Raw genomic sequence first — 22,521 nt, forward strand, 5'->3', positions numbered from 1 at the left:
GAAATGTTGCATTTGTACTTGGATTACAATTAAGGAGTAACAGCACACTGATTTGCTTTTTTCCACTTTCGTTGTCTTTTATGACTTGTTGCGCTGTAATGTCATGCAGTAACACTGGCATAGTGACTGATGTATGTCGTCATGAAACAGAGAACCTCAACTCGAAATCCAGACACAAGTGGTCACAGGAGACACATTTAAGCGACCAGGTGTAAACAGTGATGGGTTTCGCCTGACCACATGTAATCGGATCATCCAAGACGCATCTTAAAACCAGATGTAAATGGGGTTATCATGTTTCTTTTTTTCCTCTGCTAGATATGAGCCCAGAACTGGTTCAAAATGTGGTCTCTCTCTCTCTCTCTCTCTCTCTCTCTCTCTCTCTCTCTCTCTCTCTCTCTCTCTCTGTCCTTTGTCTCTTGTTGTCTCTGTGTCTCACTCTGTTCTCTGTCTCTTTCTGTGCTGTTGTGTTTACATGCAGTGAATGTGATATGGTAATGAAGTCAGACAGCTCTCGCTGGAGACTATGAAATCATCAGGCTTTGAAATAAAACCTGAAAGCTTGCACTGAAAAATACACTCCTGCGTCTTAGTGTGGAGATTGTGGGGAAAACAGTCTCCTGACGTTTAGCATTGTTGCATTGTGTATTTTTGCTTAGATAGCAGTGTAATAAGGAGAGTGAATTGTTTTATCGATGTACAGATTTCTAAATTCAATGTACGCATACCCCCTTACAAGTTATACATGAAAAAAAAAAAACTGTAAAATACATTTTCACATTCAGAATGTCCTTATAACTTCCCAGAGGACAGACAGACATACTACAGGTGATTTTATTAAATAAATATCTATTATATAAGAACAGTAATCAATTATTTTATAAAGATATTCACAAAAATTCACCAAAATTATGTTTTCTCATTTTAAAGGCTGTGGTAACTTCCCAGAAGATATATAAACTTACTACAGGTAGATTACAGCATCATCAATTATATACAAGTACAGTAATCAATTATTTTATAGAAAAAATTACTAAAATTCACCAAAATGATAATTTCCTATTGTAAAGATTGTAGTAACTTCCCAGAGTATAGGCAGACTTATTACATGATAGATTATTACAGTATCATAAATTTTGTGATTAAGTGTAAGTCCTTCTATCCTCATTGATTACTGTACTTATATAATTGATCATATTGCAGTAATATGTCTGTCTGTCCTCCTGGGAAGTTATAAGAACTTTCTGAATTTCAAAATGTATTTTAAATTTGTTTTATTGATTTTTTTTTTTTCATGTATAACTTGCACGTGAATTGAATGAATAACCGAACGTTCACACCAGAGGCGGCGAGAGCGTCAAATCGACCGGAAGTCATTCATTTTCAATGACAGCCAGCGTCTCTCCGCGGCGAGTCTTGGGCGGCGTGGGCGTCAGATGGAAGTTCAAGTGCAGTCAACATTATGGTAATGAGCTGTGACGCGGTTCGGCGGCAACCTATTGGAATATAGAAGTGCTCCGCTCTAGCGAAGTCTAGAGAACACAACCGTGTAAACTTTAGTTCCCACCAAGCATTCGTTCCGAAGATAAAATGGAGGAGAAACGAATCATTGCCATGACGGGTTTCCCTGTAATATATGACCAAGACCACAGTTATTATTACAAATGTATTTTATTTTTTATAACAAACAACTATAATTGTAATTACTTACTGCCATCGATCGATTAATTATTTTCACATTTTAAAGAGTACATGAGGATATACGCTACTTGTGATAGGTCGGCAAAAAGTAAATGGCCGACATGTCTGGATGTTTAAATTGCGGCCCCCTTTAAATATAGTTCACAAAACAAAGCATTCTGAACAAACGTTGCCGCCTATTTTAACTACGTCAGAGCGTCCTTGAGCGTCCTTGAGCGTCGAGGCAGGGCAGCCAGAGCGAATTTTGACGCTCTCGCCGCTTCTGGTGTGAACGTACAGTTAGTGTACCTACCATGTTTTAACATAGTGAGGGGAGTTTTTAGACGGTCCCTTACATCTGCAAACAGAATGTGGAACGTCAAACTTTACCGCGCTAAATCAGTGAGGCCAACGACATTCAGCTGGATAGTGAAAATGGCGCGAAAAAAGCAGGAGAGACGGAAGACGAAGCAGGCAGCAGCGCCATTGTCGTAGAATATTGAACATGTGTTCAAAAAGACTGCCAAACAGGGTACGGTTGATATACTTGGTAAGCAATTTGACAACACTGTAGTAAATATTTTTAGTTAATCAAAAAACGTGCTCAGACAAGTTAATCCAGCGCAAATTAGTGCATAAAAAGTCACCAAAATGAAGTATTTGAACCTCATAATTAAATACAAAGTGAGGGAATACAAAAGAACAAAACATTAAAAAAATTCACCAAAATGATATTTTTCCCATTCTAAAGGTTGTAGTAACTTCCCAGAGTATAGGCAGACTTATTACAGGATAGATTATTACAGTATCATCAATTATATAAGTACTGTAATCAATTATTTTGTAGGAAAAAGTTACTGAAATTCACCAAAATTATATTTTTTCATTTTAAAGCTGTAGTTTTTTTTGTTTTTTTTTTGTTGTTTTTTTTAGAATTTTACTGATTAAGTAATAAGTACTTCCATCCTCATTAATTATTGATTACTGTACTTATATAATTGATCTTATTGCAATAATATGTAATGTAATAAGTCTGTCTGTCCTCTGGGAAGTTATAAGAACATTCTGAATTTCAAAATGTATTTTACATTTTTATTTTATAAAAATAAACCCCAAACATTTTCCACACTCACTGTTTTTCTTTCATTTGTCCACTAACAATATCCAACAGTGCATGGTTCATGCATCTTGGGAGGTTTATGTAATTTTTGGTTATGAAAATTCCCACCACAGTGTCATTTCTCATCTCAAATTCTGTATTGAGTTTAATTGAATTCTTTGCTGGATATGACGCTGATAGAAAATGGCCAACCCCTTTCTCTTGCTAAGGCTCATTTCAGAGCTTACATTTTATGTATTGAAATTGAAAAAAAAAAAAAAAGTGTTATATTTCCCTTGATTCTTCTTTGTTTTCTTCAAACATCATATTTCATCTCGGCACTTTTGTCTACTTGGTTAACAAGTACACTAACTTTGTACCTTGTACAGTTTTTGCAAAATTGTTTGGTGTGGTGGAAATGACGGCACAACTGCGTAAAATACATAATATTTGATAAATTGATTTGAAATCATTTACACACAATAAATATTGAAATGGTTGGTTTGTTTCACTCTTTATTTAGATGATCATATTTTTAAACATGTTATAATTATTATTTTTATAATGGACTTTCATAGTTTAAAACGGAATGTCTGGGACAAGACTAAAACAGTACAATCTTTATATGAATGGCAATTAAAAAAATACCATGACTATTTATTGTACTATTGTTAATACTTAGTTTTGTACATTTGAATTATTACATTTGTACAGAAAGTTTTGATTGCATACGGTATGCTGTGTGCTTTCTCTGTCTCCATCAGAACCCGCAGGACTGCAGTAAAGCCCGTAAGCTGGTGTGTAACATTAATAAGGGCTGTGGATACGGCTGTCAGCTTCATCACGTGGTGTACTGCTTCATGATCGCTTACGGCACACAGAGAGTTCTTATTCTGGAGTCTCACAACTGGCGTTATGCTCCCAACGGCTGGGAGACGGTCTTCCGACCCGTCAGCGACACCTGTACGGACCGATCCGGAGCCACAACCGGACACTGGTCAGGTGAGCGGAAGTTGATCTTTAAATATTACATTTGACAATCTCTTCCAAAAGCAAAATGGATCTGAAACATGAAATCAAAATCGGTTATATTTTCTTGCCTAATAATGCCACTTTTCTACTGCACGTTACGGTTCGATTCAAATCTAATCGCTTTACTTTTCTGAGCTTGCTTTTCCACAGTTTAGTGCCACCTCAACATGGGTGGGGTTATAGGCTGATCGTCATAGTTGCGCCACCTCTACTGCCGTGACATCATCTTAAACACGACACAAAACAATAAACAATAACGCGACCGCTAGCTGTTAGCTACTAGCTCATTGTGCTGCATAAAGCAGTTGTTCGTGGTGATTTTACACGAGTGTAACCGTTAAATTGGCCTGGTTGTTTTAGGAGCTTTCCAGTAGCTGGTCAACTAAATAAAGTGAAGCTTTCAAGCAGAACATAGAGTTAACATAACAAAACGTACCATCCTCCATCGTGGACTCCAACCAACACCGTGGCCGAGTCCAGGGCACTCTCCCTCCCATTGCTCGCCGGTCTAGATAGCGTCCATTTGGTCGAACCACTTCCACTTTTCCTTGATGGTTCTGTAGTCACTTATGTTTTATTAAACTTTTCCCTACACTGTTGGTAGGTCCGGTGTTAGCCGTGTGCGTCCAACAGCTGAGACACTTCCTGAAAGACTTTTTCGTTTTGCATCGGTTTGTTCGTCGCTAAAGAAAGGAACGTCTGCACCTTGTTTATTGACGACGTTATGGTTTTGCGCACAGCCATTTCTTTATACAAGTCGAAAGTCGTGTGAACAAATGAGACCGCTATTGCTGTAGCTAACTTTAAAACTAGCGGGTTGATGTCCCGTGTCGCAAATCCAGTGATGCCGGTAGTGACGATTCTCTCTGACCTATCAGAGATCTGCAGGATTTTGACGTCACATTTAGTATCGGCTCGGCTCGCTTAGAACCTCGACTGAGGTGGTACTAAAAAAAGTACCAGGTACCAGTTACTATCCACAATGGAAAACCCCCAAAAAGCGAGCCGAGTCGAGTTATACCATGCAGTGGAAAAGCCCCGTCTGGTGTTTTTGTGCACGATTCATCAATGCATGTTATTCTAAAGAAAAAGATTTATTATCTAAATGAATCAAAATTGTATGCATTTCTCCACCTCTATCAACTTTGCTTATTTGCTGATGTAACCAAGGCCATGTGGGCGGGGACAATAACGTTACCCATTAACATGACGGCCTACTTCTAACACGCCAGTCATATCCCAACTGATAAAATCAAGTCCCATCCTACATTATTTAACAATAAATATTTTCTGACACTTTGAAGTATTTCATATTATGGGCGTTAGATGCGTTGTGAATGCCTTTTTCTTACTGAAACATAACAGCAACATATATTTCATCTAAAATGTGTAGATTGTGAGTGAAATCTGTTCAGTCTTGTCTTGCAGAAGTGGTTTATTTTGCAATTTTTCTTGCTTATTTTTTTAATCCATTTTTAAATTAACTGGTAACATTTTACAGGTTGTGTTTGTTAACATTAGATAACTACATTAGATAACATATATCAGCAATTAACCTATTTTTAATATTATGCATTTCAATTTCATAACAGATTTCATAAACGTGCCTAATTTTGTTTCATATGTCTCATACAATAGATTTACATGCATCCAAGGTCAAAAAACACTTTCATTTGCTCGTAATTTAAATTGCAGCGTTACATTTTATTTTTTCCCCAGTGTCAAAAATGACTCAATGATCCGTTCTAAAGCGTTCATTCAAACTCCTCCTTTCTGAGAGCCTACTCTGCTCTGATTGGTCCGTTCTAAAGCGTTCATTCTGAACTCCTCCTTTCTGAGAGCCTACTCTGCTCTGATTGGTCCGTTCTAAAGCATTCATTCTGAACTCCTCCTTTCTGAGAGCCTACTCTACTCTGATTGGTCCGTTCTAAAGCATTCATTCAAACTCCTCCTTTCTGAGAGCCTACTCTACTCTGATTGGTCCGTTCTAAAGCATTCATTCTAAACTCCTCCTTTCTGAGAGCCTACTCTGCTCTGATTGGTCCGTTCTAAAGCGATCATTCTAAACTCCTCCTTTCTGAGAGCCTACTCTACTCTGATTGGTCTGTTCTAAAGCATTCATTCTAAACTCCTCCTTTCTGAGAGCCTACTCTACTCTGATTGGTCCGTTCTAAAGCATTCATTCTAAACTCCTCCTTTCTGAGAGCCTACTCTGCTCTGATTGGTCCGTTCTAAAGCGTTCATTCAAACTCCTCCTTTCTGAGAGCCTACTCTGCTCTGATTGGTCCGTTCTAAAGCATTCATTCAAACTCCTCCTTTCTGAGAGCCTACTCTACTCTGATTGGTCCGTTCTAAAGCATTCATTCTAAACTCCTCCTTTCTGAGAGCCTACTCTGCTCTGATTGGTCCGTTCTAAAGCGATCATTCTAAACTCCTCCTTTCTGAGAGCCTACTCTACTCTGATTGGTCCGTTCTAAAGCATTCATTCTAAACTCCTCCTTTCTGAGAGCCTACTCTACTCTGATTGGTCCGTTCTAAAGCATTCATTCTAAACTCCTCCTTTCTGAGAGCCTACTCTGCTCTGATTGGTCCGTTCTAAAGCGTTCATTCAAACTCCTCCTTTCTGAGAGCCTACTCTGCTCTGATTGGTCCGTTCTAAAGCGTTCATTCAAACTCCTCCTTTCTGAGAGCCTACTCTGCTCTGATTGGTCCGTTCTAAAGCGTTCATTCTAAACAACTCCTTTCTGAGAGCATACTCTGCTCTGATTGGTCAGATGTCACAGTCTGTTGTGATTGGTCTACCGCTTAGTGTAGTGTTTAAGGGCGGGTCGAAGCTGGGTTTTTGTTACCGTTTGTTAGTACAGGAAGTGTCTGGAATTACTAACGACTCGTTTCAGGTGTTCAGAATCGGTTCTTTCTTTTGGGAGTCAATAACTCCATTTGTGGTGCACTTTGATTTGTAAAACTTTGCAGATTTTTTTTTTTTACATTCACAAACAGCTTTATAACACACTACATGAAAGGTAATATTTGAAAAACTATAATAGGTGCTCTTTAACTAAATTAAATTAATTAAACTTAAAATATTTTTTATATTATTTTATTAAAAGTTACTCAATTCAATTTGATTTGAATTTTTTCATTAAATTAAAATGAATGTTTATGCATTTATTAAACTTGGTTCATGTTTATTTTTACATATACTAATATTTTTGTACTTTAAGTGTTGTATATTTTAACATTAATAAATTACACTTTGAATTAACATGAAGTAATAATGAACAAAGAATAATAAATGTTTTAAAATAATTTTTCATTGTTAGTGAAGCCTAATGCATTAATTAATTTTAACATATATAACCTCATTTTAAAGTGTTACAAATGAAGTTGCTTTCTTTTAAAAACTGAAATGATTTTAAATTGTATTGTTATGCTTATTTCTATTTTAAAGCACTTTAAATAACTGTATATGAAATGTGCAATATTACTGAACTTGCCTTGAATAACCCAACACATTTTTACAAGATTGTATGACTATCAGGACAAATTTGCACTCGTCCACCCAGATTTTAATATGTACTCAGTCCACTTTTCTAATTTACTTACTGCTAAATAGACAAAGTGTGAAGTTCTCACACAAGACAGATATTTAAGCACAATGAGGACATGTGAAAATGTTCCCTCCGCTTAGTGTCCTAATTATTACAGCAAAGGATCTGGTGTGGGAATAGCTTATCTGAGGATTCTCGCCAAAGCCCAAAGCAGCCTCAAGAAAAATAGAAGAAAAAAAAAAGAAAAAAAAAGAGCAACGATTACTCTTATATAAGCCTGGGAATGACTTGGGATTTTTTGTTTCTTAAATATTTTATGCCTTACCTAATCACACTTACCCGATCACATGCAGTTGCTCATAGATCGGTCGTAATTCATCGTTGTTATTCGTTGCGTAATTGTTTGGGAGAGTTTTAATGAGCCAGCTGTCGGGTCGTTCGTGGTTGGGATGACAAAGTTTAGTCCTTTTGGCTTAATGGTCATAATTAGAAGACCAACAGTAACTTGTGTTTGACAAACTATTGAAACGAAGCCGTTGTTTCTATGCAACATGTTCCGCATCGGCCAATGTGGGGTTTTCCTGTTTCTAAACTCGACAAAAGTTCACGAAAGTTAATTGGAGAGATTTCGTCTAATAATGCTGTGACAGTAAAGTCAGAGAGCCACAGAGTGAAACGGTACAACTGCTTAAAAGGGATAGTTCACCTAGAAATGAAACTTGTAATCATTTACTCACCCTCATGTCATTCCAAACCAAAATGTCTTCGAGACAGAAGATGGTTTCAAGAGTGTTCACGCTGCTCATTTCCACATGATGAGGGTTTATGGTGTCAAGTTCCAATAAGGATAATAAAACGTGTTCCATGGACGAAAGAAAAGTGCAAATGGTGTCAGATATTATTTGCACCCGTATTGAAAAACTAGCTCACAGTAGCCATCTTATTTTGCAAGGCAGAAGGAAATTTACAGTAACCACAAAATTAACCATGTTTACTAGATTACCACCATATTAATGTAGTAACCCCATGGTAAAATACATTAAACTGTTTTCTACCCCCCCCCCCTAAAAAACATGGTAACAACAATATCACTAGGCCTATAGTAATACAGTGATGCAATGTACACACAAGCGATGCCGAGCTGCGGGAACAAACCTTTATCTGTATTCCCCGACATTATATGTGACCAAATCACTGCGATCAGTCAACATTTATATTCATTTTGATCTTTTTTTAAGTACCGAAATCAGGAAATCGGATGGGAAAATTGCGGGACAAAAGTTGGAATCGAAAGGACAACAGTACACAGTCACACCGTCTTTACATCCCATGCCACTGCAGCGACATCTGTTGTCTAGTTTGTCATATATTTCTGTGGTTTCACCAAACTATTGGGGTGCAAATAGTCACTCCGGAAAGAAAACCACACTAGTTTAAAAAGACAATACAAGTAATGCATTTTCAGGGCTCAACAATGAGGATGGCCCACCGGCCCGGGGTCAGTGGAAGAGAGTTTCTGGCTATTTGATGGAATGAGCATTTGCGCTATAGGACCAGTGTTGTGTTTTCACTAAATCTTTCATTCGTTTAGCTTTTACATGTGTTTTAATACCTGGAAAAGTTCTGTAATGCATGTGAGTATTGTTGCAAATTCTGCTGATTTAAACTTTTCAGCTTTTGTTGAAATTGGGAAGATCACTTGTGATTGAAAATGATAAAAAAAATCATAATAATCCTTACCGTTGAGCCCTGACTATCCCTTTAAATAGTGTTTATCTAACAAGATAACACCACCACTTTCTGTCTCTCTCTCACTCTTTATTACGGTCTGTGTTTTTCTGTCTCTTTCTCTGGAGGTTGTTTGTGAAGGATTCAGGGTAAGTGACCTGTGTAATCTAACATGTCCAGACTTCTGCCCTGAGGCCAGTGCCAGTCATTCAAAGCACCAGGGAGAGAGTATGTTTGTGTGCTGGCGTGTTCGAGTGTGTTTGAGCTTTGAAACGGGTCACCTTGACTTGCGAACCCCTGTGACTTCTGAAGAAACTTCCTTCCAGAACACTTTAGGATATTTCTGTGGATCAAAGTCTCTCTTGTTTTCTTTTTGAATCCTACATCACCATATGAACCATGTTACACACTTCCAAAACCTATAAAAGTGAGCTTCTTACAGTAATGGAACATGGAAAAACAAAGCATACCCAGTTATTACATTTTAAAATACTCGTGATCAGATTACAGTTACTTTTTTATAGATTAGGCAACCACAAGTCCTCGTGGTGGCGTAGTGACTAGCCTCAATCCGGGTGGCGGAGGACGAATCTCAGTTGCCTCCACGTCTGAGACGTCAATCCGCTTCATGCTATTCTCCAAGGCATCCACGCACAACTCACCATGTGCCCCACCGAGAGTGAGAACCAATTTATACTTTTTCTCCCAATTTGGAATGCCCAATTGCTGTTTAAGTCCTCGTGGTGGTGTAGTAATTCGCCTCAATTTGTGTGGTGGACGACGAATCTCAGCTACCTCCATGTCTGAGACTGTCAACCCACGCATCTTATCACGTGGCCTTTTGGCGCGTCGCCATGGAGACATAGTGCGTGTGGAGGCTTCGCCATCCACCGCGGCATCCACGCTCAACTTCCCACGTGCCCCACCAAGAACGAACCATATTATAGCGACCATGAGGAGGTTACCCCATGTGAATCTACCCTCCCTAGCAACCGGGACAATTTGGATGCTTAGGAGACCTGGATGGAGTCACTCAACTTCACCATTCAGCTAGACTCGTCAACGATTACACCATCCAGGACAGCCAGAAATCTTGGAGTTGTGTTAGACAATCAGTTGAACTTCACAGACAACGTCGCAAGGACTGGCCGATCGTGCAGATTTGCCTTGTACAACATTAGGAATATCAGGCCCTTCCTATCAGAGCATGCTACACAACTTCTCGTCCAAGCTCTTGTTCCATCCAGGCTGGACTGTTGCAACGTTTTCTGACATGCCTTCCAGCATGTACTGTCAAACCTCTGCAATTGATCCAGAATGTGGCAATGAGAGTGGTCTTCAACGAGCCTAAGAGAACCCACGTCACGCTGCACTGACTGCCAATGGTTGCTCGTGTTAAGTTCATGGCATTGATGCTTGCTTACAGAACAAGCACTAGCTCATGACTTCAGACTTATGTGCCCTCCAGAAACCTGCGTTCTACAGGTTAACGGCGCCTCGTGGTGCCATCTCATAGAGGCACAAAATCACTGTCCCAGACTTGGACTGTTCCCCGCTGGTGGAATGACCTGCCTAATTCCACCCGAGCGCCTGTGTCTTTATCCTCTTTCAAAAGAACAGCTAAAGACACGTATTTTTCATGAACACCTATCCCATTCATACTAATGCACTAACTTCATGTTCTTTAAAAAAATAACAAATACATCTTTCCTTGCTTTGTGTACTTGAGGCTTGTATTACAGCACTTATTATACTGTTGGATGAATCACTTCTGTTGTTCTCATTTGTAAGTCACTTTGGATAAAAGCATCTGCTAAATGAATAAATGTAAATCAGTACACCACTGATATACTTTCGGTAAGTCTTCGAGTGTTTTTGGAAGGGTGGGGGGAGGGTTGTGTGTATTGCATTCAAAACTGATTCTCGCTACTAGCAAGTCAGGTGAACATGGAGCGGTCATTTTTAAGGAGTCACGGGGCACAAACATTATTGTGCAATGTAAACTCCAAAAGTTAATATCCATCAACTGGATTCTACGTCAAATCTAAAGAAGCCTTGGGAGGAATGTTTGCATGTTTGTGTTTGTTGTTTTTTTTACTTCACATCAAAAATCTAACCAACTCAAACACTAATTATTATTTGAATTATCACTCTGTGTGTTAGGGCTGGGCGATATGGCCAAAATTGTTATCACGCTGATCTTTTTCATATTGTTCGAGCACTTTCTTTTTTATTTCAAAGTTGACGGAAGAAGAAAAAATTTATTCTAAACAGTCAAAATAGTCTCTACAAAACTGCACAGGGGGTCCAGAGGCGGCCAAAGCAGTGCGGTCTGCGGGATCTTTTACCAAAATATAAAAATATTTTATAGTTTATCAATTGAAAATGAATGTTAAAAGATCATCTGTTTGTTCTGAAGTATAGTGACAGCAGTCCAGTGTTTGTTGGAATATTTTTACATTAAAATGAATTATGTTTTATATTTCTTTAGATTCAGATACCCAAGTATGGGGCATAGAAGCCCTTGTGACTGTGGAATGATGCTGAATGTGGGTTCAGGGGTGTCCCGAGAGAACATTTAGAAAACATTCGTATATTTTCATTAAAGTGAGAGACTCGTCGACCAATGAGTCATTTTAGTCTTTCCTTTTCCATTCCAGACATCTAATTAATTTTCACAAAATTAGAACAAAAATCGATTCGTTTATTGGATTTGTTTATTATTAAATGCTCGTAACATGCTGATTAATAAAGAAACATTTAGAAGAGAAAAACGTTTTGGTCTAAAAGGTGCTTTGAAACCATGTTAACTCATGCGGCACTTCATGTCTACACACATGCAGGGAAAGAGGCGACACGTGCGGAGCGGGACGGGGCAGAAATGATGCACGTTTGGTTCTAGAGAACAATATTCAAGATTACAGCGCAGAAAGATCAGAGCTGTTGTCCACATCACTGTTGTTCTGTTGCACTCTTCACTAGAGACGATGAGAGGACGCAACCATTGTCATGAAGTCTTGCGGTGCGGATGGAATCAATCCGGTGTCCGACGTAACCTAATTGTTAGCAAGGCTGCTAGCATTAGCAAGTTCATCCAGTCTGACCCTACGTTACCACTGGCGCGTTGTGAGCGAAGCTGAGAGCGTTTTCAATGAATCCCTATGAAAGCCGAGCATCATGCTCACAAGGTGGATCGTAGGATTGGCATCGGTGCGGAGCGAGCTCTCTCCTAACGATTTCGTCCCCCCCAGTGGAAACGCAGCCAGAGAAAGCCAAACTGCTTGTGTTTTAGCGACGCAGTAAATATAGAAAATTCCTCAAAAGCTTATCGTGGATTTTCTTTATTGTGATAAATATCGATATCATTTTACCGCCCAGCCCTACTGTGTGTAATGTAACCATGTCGCAGTGTGTTTTGTCCTTCAAATGCATCAAAATGCACAAAGTCATTTCATATTCAATAAAGTCAAATGTTTGTATTATCTACTGTGTGAAACAAATGGATAATAAATGGACTGGCATTTTATTTTTGAGTTATCTCCAAGGCCGCAAATGCATCAAAAAGCTAGCAAGCCAACTGGATTAACCTTGTCACTACAATTAATTGTCTATAATTAAATGTTACTTAAGTTGATTTAAGTTTCTTAAATTGCTTTTGTAGTCGGCTTCAAAAATGTATATGAATGTACTTTTGGTGTAGTGATGACCTTGAGATGTTTTTGTGACGCTGATTCACAAATATAGCTGGTCTGATCTATTAATACACGTGGATGGTGTTTGTAAAATGGTAAAACTGCATGATCACATTTTGTGTTAATGTGTCCTGGGAACCTGTCCATAATTTTAGAAACTCCAATAAGAAATGCCTGTTAAACTCAAACATATTTGAGTCTGTCATTGATGGAGGGCCTACACCTCTATCAGCATCACAGGGGAAAATATGAAAACTTGCTTCATATTTGTACATTTGCGATCATTTATCTGATTTTGTGGACACAAGCATTACTCAAACGATCAAACCATGCAGAATTCGGTTGAAATTGAGTTGTTAAATAAGGACTACAACTAACACATGTATGTGTGTACTGGATGTGCCTTGCAAAACCGAGATGTGGAGCTAGGGGCCACCATAGACCGAAGCCTGGCCACCCCATTGGGCCACCTCACTTGCAATTGCTGTTTTAGACATTTTTCGGCACAATTTATTTTTTTAGAGGTGAAATCATCTCTGTATATAAATGTACAAACTTAGCGTGTGCGCACACCAAGGTCGCCAAACCTTGCTATCAACAGTTCACAGCAATCCCTTACACAAGCTGTCAATCAGTTGGAGATTTATTATGAGGGCTTGTTTAAGGACCCATCAATGTACAGGGCAGGAAGTGAAAAGCACAATGGACGAGATGGAGGAAAGTCCGTACTTCACTAGTTTAGACTGTATTACGAGAGAAAAGAATAAACTGAAAATCACAACATATGTTGGACTTGAGCAATTTTTAAACACTGCGGCGCCTTTCGATGTTAGCGTTGCTGTTGTTTGCGTGATTAGGTTAACCACTCTCAAAGGTCCACCTAAACGCCACTAAAGACATGGATCATCGCGAAACAAGACGGAGAAGTCATTGCAGCTTATTGCGATTGCATGGCTGGGTAAGTTATTTACGTTCGCCTGTAAAGGCTTTGTAATTTGCTTTGCTATCGTTACGTATTTTTGTTCAGTTACAGGCGTACAAACTCAAACAAAGAAAAGAAAAAACTATTTCTTTAACTTTACAAATTATGGAAACCGCTAATGTTACATAAACATAGTCACATAAGTTGTATTAACTTACCTTTGACGAAGTGCTCACTGCACACATGAGCATTATCCGACTCAGCTCCTCTAAACCGCTGGCGCAGGTTATCCAGCGTTTTTCAGTCAATTTCTTGCATTTCCCCCCTTATGAACAACATTTGGTACACGATAAAAAGCTCCTTGTGGTTTCTCGGTTTGTTCGATTTGAGCAACCGTAAACTATGCAAAACATAGGCATTTTGAGTTTGTGATAGTGCTTGTATGCTAATAATCCTATGTAGAAAATCACTTCCTGCCCTCCATCTGCATTTCGCGCCATAGCAATGCAGTGACCTGAGGTGCAAACAGGCATTTCAATTAATTGCGTTAATTTTTTATAAAATTAATCGCACGTTATTATCACATTGAATCGAGAGCCCTAATATAAATATTACATAAATATAATTCTAATTAAATAATTATGCTAAATATTATAATATAATAATTTTGATAATTAAAATGCATTATGCTATTGTGGCAGACGAGGAAAGCATTGATAAGACGAAATAAAAAGTAGCGTTAGAAGGCAAACAACGAAAATGTTGTTTATTTCCATAATATTATTCATAAGCCTATCATTGGCCTACAGTCCACAGAAATACATTTTGCAATTAAATTCGTCAATCTGTCCAAGGAAGATTTATAATAAGGGCTTTTCTTAGAAGAGTTCAATGTACACATGCATCAGATGGACGCTTTTTGAGCATCTCACTTTGGTTGCATCGCCTCGTAAAAACAGCATTTTTAGCTTGTCATGTGAAATTAAATGTAGTGCGATACTTGGCCTGAATGTGGTTTGTTCTTTGTACAGCTGTTGCCTCTACAGCTGGAGTTTCCCTTACTGCCCCCTGCTGAAAACAGGTGATACATCAAGAGTGGAGTCTCCTTGCACTTTTTGTCAGGACCGATATTTGTGTAGCATTGAGAGCCTATGTTGACTATTCGTTAGTTCATTAGTTATTCCATTTCAGCGGCCTTAATCTGCGTTCACATTGCCAGAGACACAAGGCGACAAATCTACCACATCTCATTCATTTTCAATGAGAGCTGGCGATGGCGACCGTTGGCAACCGGATGAGGGCGTGTCCAGCGATGCGACAAAGTTGAGAAATGTTTAACTTTATGCAAATGAAGAGCGACTTTCGGGAGCAACAGCCAATATGAGAGAAGATTGTAGCGATAACGTGATCCTAATATTTGAATAATAATATTCATTATAAAGAAACAATGATTTTTAGACTCGCCATACACACCACTAGCGACCTAACCGCCAGCCACATAGCTGCCATGCAAGGTGCTAGCCTGCCATTGGGAGCAACTTGGGGTTCAGTGTCTTGCCCAAGGACACTTCGGCATGTGGAGTCATGTGGGCCGGGAATCAAACCATCAAACCTGTGATTAGTGGCCGACCCGCTCTACCAACTGAGCCTTGTTTTAAGTGTATAGGTGCGTGCAGACAGGTACTGGGAAGTGTCAAGGATTGTGTTCAGGTGTGGCCGCTGCATTCTTGTTAAAAAATACAATGTTCATTTTGTTTTTGTTTTGTGACCTCAATTGCCATTTGTACCACTTCAGAATGACACTGTGAACATGTTTGAAATTTATTTGTATTTTTGCTGTTCCCTTTGGTGGCGCAGAAATGGCAAAATTCAGCTTCTCGCTAGGTTGCGGAACAGAGCTAATGTTCTGAATAAAGGATGATTGTGTGTCGATTGAGGCTTGTCATTAATATTCAGCATGTGTTTCTCAACAGGTGAAGCTCATGACCGTGATGTTCAGGTGGTGGAATTGCCCATCGTTGACAGTCTACACCCCAGACCGCCGTACCTCCCTCTCGCTATCCCAGAAGACCTAGCGCCCCGATTGCAGCGGCTGCACGGCGACCCGTCCGTCTGGTGGGTGTCACAGTTCGTCAAGTATCTGGTCCGCCCGCAGGCATGGCTGGAGAAGGAGATCCAGGAAACGGGTGTCAAACTGGGCTTTAAACACCCCATTGTTGGGTCAGTTTCCATTTTTAAATTTCAAAGTACTTTATTATGGTTATGTCTACATACAATATTGCCAATGCATCAATGCACACAACAGAAGGTGACAAGTAATGAATAATAATAATAAAAATAACAGTTAAAATAAGTCAAATGAAAAGTTATTTCAATATGTAAATAAGAATAAAATAAAATTTACAAATTTTAAATAGAATAAAATTTATTTAAAATAAGTTCATACAAATTTGAATCCTTCATTCTCATCAGCTCATTTAACCTTTAATGTAAAAATGTTACTAATTGATTGTATGTAGAAAAAAAATATTAAATTAATAAATGCTGTGCAAGTTTTGTTCATTATTAGTGTGTTAACAAATCCAACCTTAATTTAAAGTGTTACCAATCAATTTATATTCATATTTTGTTGTAGTTTTTTCCATTTTTAGTTAGATTTATAAAAAATAAATATATTTTTTAAATGTACCAAAGTGGTAATAAAAATAACCCAATTTTCTTTTTGCTTTATTTTGTGTTTTTTATATTGCTTGTTAGTTTATTTTGCGTGTTGATATATTGTCTGAAAACATGTTTTTGTGTTTTATTTTGGTTTTGCTTTGTGTTCTGGTTTGTTGATATTCTCTAAATATCTCTAGATATATGAACTGCATATATGCACAAGTATTATTTTTTAAGGTATGTTTGATTTTATTGTATTTTTACTGGGGAAATAATAGTTGGAGTAAGAGTATTGTTGTCTTTCTCGTCTTGTGTTTCTTTGTGTCTTTGTGTGTGTTGGTTTATCTGTCACTGAAGCGACCACGTCTGTGTCTGTTAGACTGATAAAAGAGTGCGAAATAAAGATGACAAACAATAATGAGAATGAACTAGACACAATTAATGAGAATAAATGAGATTTGAATGATTGCAGCCTCACAAACACTAGTCTATTGACACAAATGTGTAATGTAAAGTAATTACACAAATAATACATTAGAGTAAATCTATAATGAATCAAAAATATCAGTTTAAGAGGGAAGGAGAGAGAAAGAAATACTGATATGTTTGGTTTATAAGTTCGTAAGATTTCTCCTGTTGCAGCTCCTGTCTCTAAAAACATAAAGGAACAATCATGTTGTTCCACACCCACAAGTAGTGGTGGTGCAGTGGGCTAAAGCACATAACTGGTAATCAGAAGGTTGCTGGTTCGACCCCCACAGCCACCACCATTGTGCCCTTGAGCAAGGCACTTAACTCCAGGTTGCTCCGGGGGGATTGTCCCTGTAATAAGTGCACTGTAAGTCGCTTTGGATAAAAGCGTCTGCCAAATGCATGAATGTAAATGTAGATGTACTTGCTGTTGCCACAGAATGACTCCAAACCACATCGAAAGAAAGATTCACAAATGACTTGACCATTGCATGTGTGTATTTATAGATGGTCTCTTCTGAGTATGAATGGTAAATACTCAAGTATAATGTGACTCTGTGTTAAAGCGTCCATGTCAGACGAACAGATAAAGTTGGGACAGAAGCTGCGTTTCACCCCATAGAGGAATACATGGCACATGTGGAGGAACAGTTCCAGTATATATCTCAGCGAGCCCATGTGGATAAAAAACGAGTATATCTGGCCACCGACGACCCATCGCTGTTACAGGAAGCTAGAACCAAGTGAGTTATGAGTCATTACAGTTCATTAATGTCTTGTTGAAAGTATATTTTATTCTACTATAGTTTAGCGGTTTTAAATTTTATTGTAAATTGCTTTTATTAGTTATCTGTGCCTTGTTGTTTTCAAGTGTTTGGTTTTCTGTTTTGTTTATTGTTTTTATTTGTTGTTGTTTGTTTCGTTGGTTCAGCTTTGTTTTTTGTTGTTTTATTTTTATTCGTTTTTCTTTTTGATTTTTGTGCTTTTGTTTGTTTTGTTTTTTATGTGTTTTTATGTCTGTTGTTTTGCTTTTGTTGAAATTGGCATTTGCAGGCTGTTCCAGAAAATAGTTAAATTTTAAGTTAGTTGTTCTTTAATATATCTCAATACTTGTTAGTGTTTGTTCAGTGCCTTTTTTTGGTTGCATCTAATGTCCACACTTTAATGTTGTAAATATTATTGTTTATTGCTCTGTGTGTATCTCAGGTACACTGACTATGAGTTCATCAGTGATAACTCCATCTCTTGGTCTGCGAGTTTGCACAACCGTTACACAGAGAATTCTCTCCGAGGCGTCATACTTGACATCCACTTCCTGTCGCAGACTGACTTCCTGGTTTGCACGTTTTCCTCACAGGTATGGGATGCTGTAGGAGAACATCTGTATTTGCTAAAGAGACTGATCCAGAAAGCTTTCTGTTAAAATTCTGCTTATTAAAGCGTCTTCCACTCAAAAATGCAAATTCTGTCATTTTCCCTCCATTTCTTTCCCCCGTCAGGTGTGCCGTGTGGCTTACGAAATCATGCAGACTCTTCACCCGGACGCCTCGTCTTTCTTCCGTTCTTTGGATGATATTTACTACTTCGGTGGACAGAATGCACACAATCAAATCGCCATCTACCCGCATGAGCCCCGCTCGGCCGACGATATCCCGCTGGAGCCCGGAGACGTCATCGGTGTCGCAGGAAACCACTGGGATGGATACTCCAAAGGGGTCAACCGCAAACTGGTCCGCACAGGCCTCTACCCATCCTACAAAGTGAAGGAGAAGATCGAGACTGTGAAATACCCCACTTACCCCGAAGCGGACAAGCTGCTGAGCTTATAGAAAACAAACGAGACACAAACTAATAAACTTACAAAGGATCGCCAGATAAAAGTTGAGACCCTCCTTTTACTCGAATCGGACTGAGGTTTGTATAAACTGCATAATGATTTAATTGACTGCTGTGAAACTCAAGAGTCGCAACAGAGCGTTTGCCTGGAAAGGGTGTCGACGCTCGGATCAGCGGAAACGAATTAACTACTGATTTTTGTAATTATTTGAAGTGTTTTTTTTTACATTTTCTTGCCTTTTTCTGCTAAAGTATCTTCCTTTGTATGGGAGACTCTCACAAATTTTGTCAAGAACATGTCCAGGTCATATTTCACCTCAAAACCAACAGAAAATATGATAGTGTATACATACATATATATATTAGGCAGAATTTTTTCCAGATTATTATCGATCTTTATCTGCATTTTATCAGATATAAATAAGGCTGATTATTGCACAATAGAGCGCAACGGTGCCCGGCCACTAACTCAGCCGCCTTGGTTCCAGAAGTAATTTTCCCATTCATTTCTTCCATAGACTTTTCATAAAAGAGTTGTAAGCCATGAACCAAACCAACCAGCTCGGAGGTAAACCACAACTTCGCAAACTTTGTTTTGAGGCAAAAAAGTTTTTGAAAATCAGACAAAAAGACAACGGTACAAGACTGTTCTTACCGTCATCAGGGCTGGATTGGTAATCTGGCATACCAGGCATTTTCCTGGTGGGCCGACGCACTTTGGGGCCACTCAGGGGCAGACTGGCCATCGGGTGAACCGGGCTGACCGTGGAATGGGCCGTGATAAGCTGTAATGAGCCGCCGCGCTATACAGAACGGGCCACAAAACTTGCCTCGATATGCCGAAGGGGGCAGAAAAGGAAAGCGACACCGCCCGACCACACTCAACAACTTTTGTGCCAGTTTCTATGTAAAATCCTGGGCTGATTTCTCTTCCCAGTCCACCCCTGAACATCATTCACAAGGGCACGGACTAGAATCCCATGAAGCATTGCAAATGAAGTCATTGAGTAAAAAATGATGGGAATACATTAAACTATTGATTTTATATTATAGATTATAAGTATAGAAACAAAATTGTACATTTATTTCCAAATATTCTAATAAGCAGTTTAAGTGTGTAGAGACAACGACTCGATTACATCATTCACAGTGCATCATGGGAGTGTGCAGTCGCTTCCGGTCTAATTGTTTATTAGTGAAACTTTCTCTGCTGGATTGTGGGTAATGTAGTTCTTTAGGATGATTTCTGTTATCAAACGTGATTTTTAAGCAATGAAGCTGAAATAACACACATGGGTGGCTTCAACACAATCATGTACCATCCAAGAACAACCTTGTAGCTCACGGTAGGTACGTTTTCATTGAAAATTAATTTTTTTATTGGATAAATTAATGAGATTTTTATGTCTGGAAACAAACTGCTGCGCTCTATATTCTTTGTCTCCTCATACACATTTCTCAACACAACTTTGGTAAAGTGTGAGTGGCAGAGAAAATTAAAGGGGGTCATCAGGGCTGCCGCTGGCCAAATGGGGGGTCGCATAATATGAGTGTGAAGTGATAAACTGCTTGCGGGCCCTTGAATAACGTATAGCGTGCAAGGAAGGGCAGCCGGTGGACTTTCTGGTGCCCTCCTGGGGTAAGATGGTGCCCCCCTTGGGAGTTGGTGCCCTACGCAGACTGCATAGTCTGCTTATAGGGAGCGGCAGTACTGGGGGTCACACACTCCAGACAACTCTGGCGGAAAACGCGGCACGTTCTAAATATCTAAACAATTATTTTCTATGAAGGTTCTCACCACTGGCATGTCTATTTGAATTGTTCATGTTTTGCAGTTTCATACACTAACCTGCAAACTCATCAACGTCTCTTTGTTCACTCGTGAAGTTTTGTGTGTATGGTGACTAGATTCTCAACTTTGGACTGCCACCTGCACTGCATCTACTCATCCTGTGTGTGATACCTGTGCTTTGTTCTTCCCATGACTGGCTTCAGTATTAAGTAAATGTCATGTCGCCCCCTTGTGGTCTCCCAAAGCTACTACGCCAGACTATATTAAATGTAGTCAAATTGACAGTGACTTTGAAACCACACAAATTAGGCTTCTAATTTAAATGTCGGCTAATGTTTATAAATTGATACCTCAAAAACATCGGGAAAATAACGTGCTGGACAATAATCGATGCAGCGATATTTTATGACGTTCCAGTAAAATACAAAGTTTTATTAAAATCAGCATAAATTAAACCATAACCAGGAATTGAAATATTTAATTTCTGAATCAGTAAGTCAGTATCGTTTTTTTCTTTGCCTATTAATTTTCTAATATTTTCATTTAATGTGGTTTTCAGCTGTTTTTATTCATTTTCTTTCTTTTACTGCATCTATCGTTGTGAGCTCAAGCTCCAGATACAAAGTATCTATTTGTTTTTTTTTATCATTCCTCGCACAGTTTGTTCATCTGACACCAGAAATATTCATTTCTTTAGGTCTTAAAAAACGGTGAACTTCCCAAATGGCCATTGAACTGTGGTAGCACTTGACAAATGTGTGCATTTCCTCTGCAACAACCATTTTTCTCTTGCTTTCTGTCTTTTTTATATTTCAAAATAAAATGAGCAATTACCAAATTATCATTAACGGCAAATAAATATCATCCTCATTACTGTAAAATGAAAAAATATATTGTTTTTACTTCTTGGTTTGTTATGCTTATTTTAGTAAAACTTTGTATTTTACTCTATTACATTAATGAGAATCTTTTGAGAATCATCACTGAGAATAATTATATATATATATATATATATATATATATATATATATATATATATATATATATATATACACTGTATATTATAATTAATTACAAAAAAACTCTAAATATGGTGGGAAAATGTGCTTGTTTGTCATGAGAATAACATAAAAATGCTAAATATCCCAAAAGTCCCAAAAATGGGACTCCCAATTGATGCAAATCATAATGACTTATTTCCTTTCTTTGATTTTGGGGTAAAATATGATTCAGACATTCACTTCACTATGTCTTTCCTTTCATTGTGTTTATTAGTTTGTCGTGTCTGTTCACTTGTCGTCTTATCTGGCTAATTTCACTCAGTCGCGTGTGCGTGTGTGCACATGTGCGCTTACGTGTTTTCACACAAACTGTTTGTTTTATTTAAGGTGCATCCAAGATAATGCTTGAAGTGAAGGGAACATTTTTGCCAAACATAAATATTAACTCTAATTTTATCTTAAATTCAAGACTTTCATGTGGAAATTAACAAATGCACAAACATATTAACCAACAGTCTCCATTACTGAAATAGACTATATTAATCCATCACTTTTGGCAGTTTTACAAATAAAAAATCAACACTTTCATAACACACTGTCAAGACAAAATCAAGTCCCGCCCTACCCACTCATAAATAATGCAACGGAAGTAAAATGGGTTTTGAATGCCGTTTCATGTTTACTTTAATGTAGACATTTTTAAAAATGCATATTTTAAGAACATTCTACTTTAATGTTCTCACCGGTTTGTAACAGGTAATGGATGGGCAAGGAGGAGGCGGGAACCGGCTGAAAAGTAAACGTAAGGTTCAATGTCAAACTCAACATAAAACAAACACACACATGCAGCGTGGCCGCGATCTCGAACTGGAATTCAGGCCAGGATGCCACCAAACTGACCAACTACACACCTACATCACCGTCAGCCGGTGGTCCACCCCACCTCCTGGGAACCTGGGGTAGAGACGAGGGGAGGTGTGGGAAAAGGGCGAGTGAGAGACACACAGAGAGAGAGAGAGAAAAAACTTGCTCGCCGATTCCCAGACACTCTGTCGC

The 22,521-nt window shown here is 38.5% G+C and overlaps 1 protein-coding gene across 1 annotated transcript in view; it reads left to right on the forward strand.

The window, feature by feature from the left end:
* The window catches only part of fut8b (fucosyltransferase 8b (alpha (1,6) fucosyltransferase)), a 41,121-nt gene extending 22,456 nt beyond the window's left edge, over positions 1 to 18,665 (forward strand). The window contains exons 5-9 of the mRNA XM_052098537.1: positions 3,544 to 3,781; positions 15,678 to 15,924; positions 17,403 to 17,579; positions 18,043 to 18,193; positions 18,336 to 18,665. Coding sequence (XP_051954497.1) covers positions 3,544 to 3,781; positions 15,678 to 15,924; positions 17,403 to 17,579; positions 18,043 to 18,193; positions 18,336 to 18,665 — 1,143 coding nt within the window. The remainder of the gene's footprint in view (positions 1 to 3,543; positions 3,782 to 15,677; positions 15,925 to 17,402; positions 17,580 to 18,042; positions 18,194 to 18,335) is intronic.
* The last annotated feature ends 3,856 nt before the right edge of the window (positions 18,666 to 22,521 follow it).

Source organism: Xyrauchen texanus, chromosome 30 (genome assembly GCF_025860055.1).
Source record: "Xyrauchen texanus isolate HMW12.3.18 chromosome 30, RBS_HiC_50CHRs, whole genome shotgun sequence".
NCBI lineage: Eukaryota > Metazoa > Chordata > Actinopteri > Cypriniformes > Catostomidae > Xyrauchen > Xyrauchen texanus.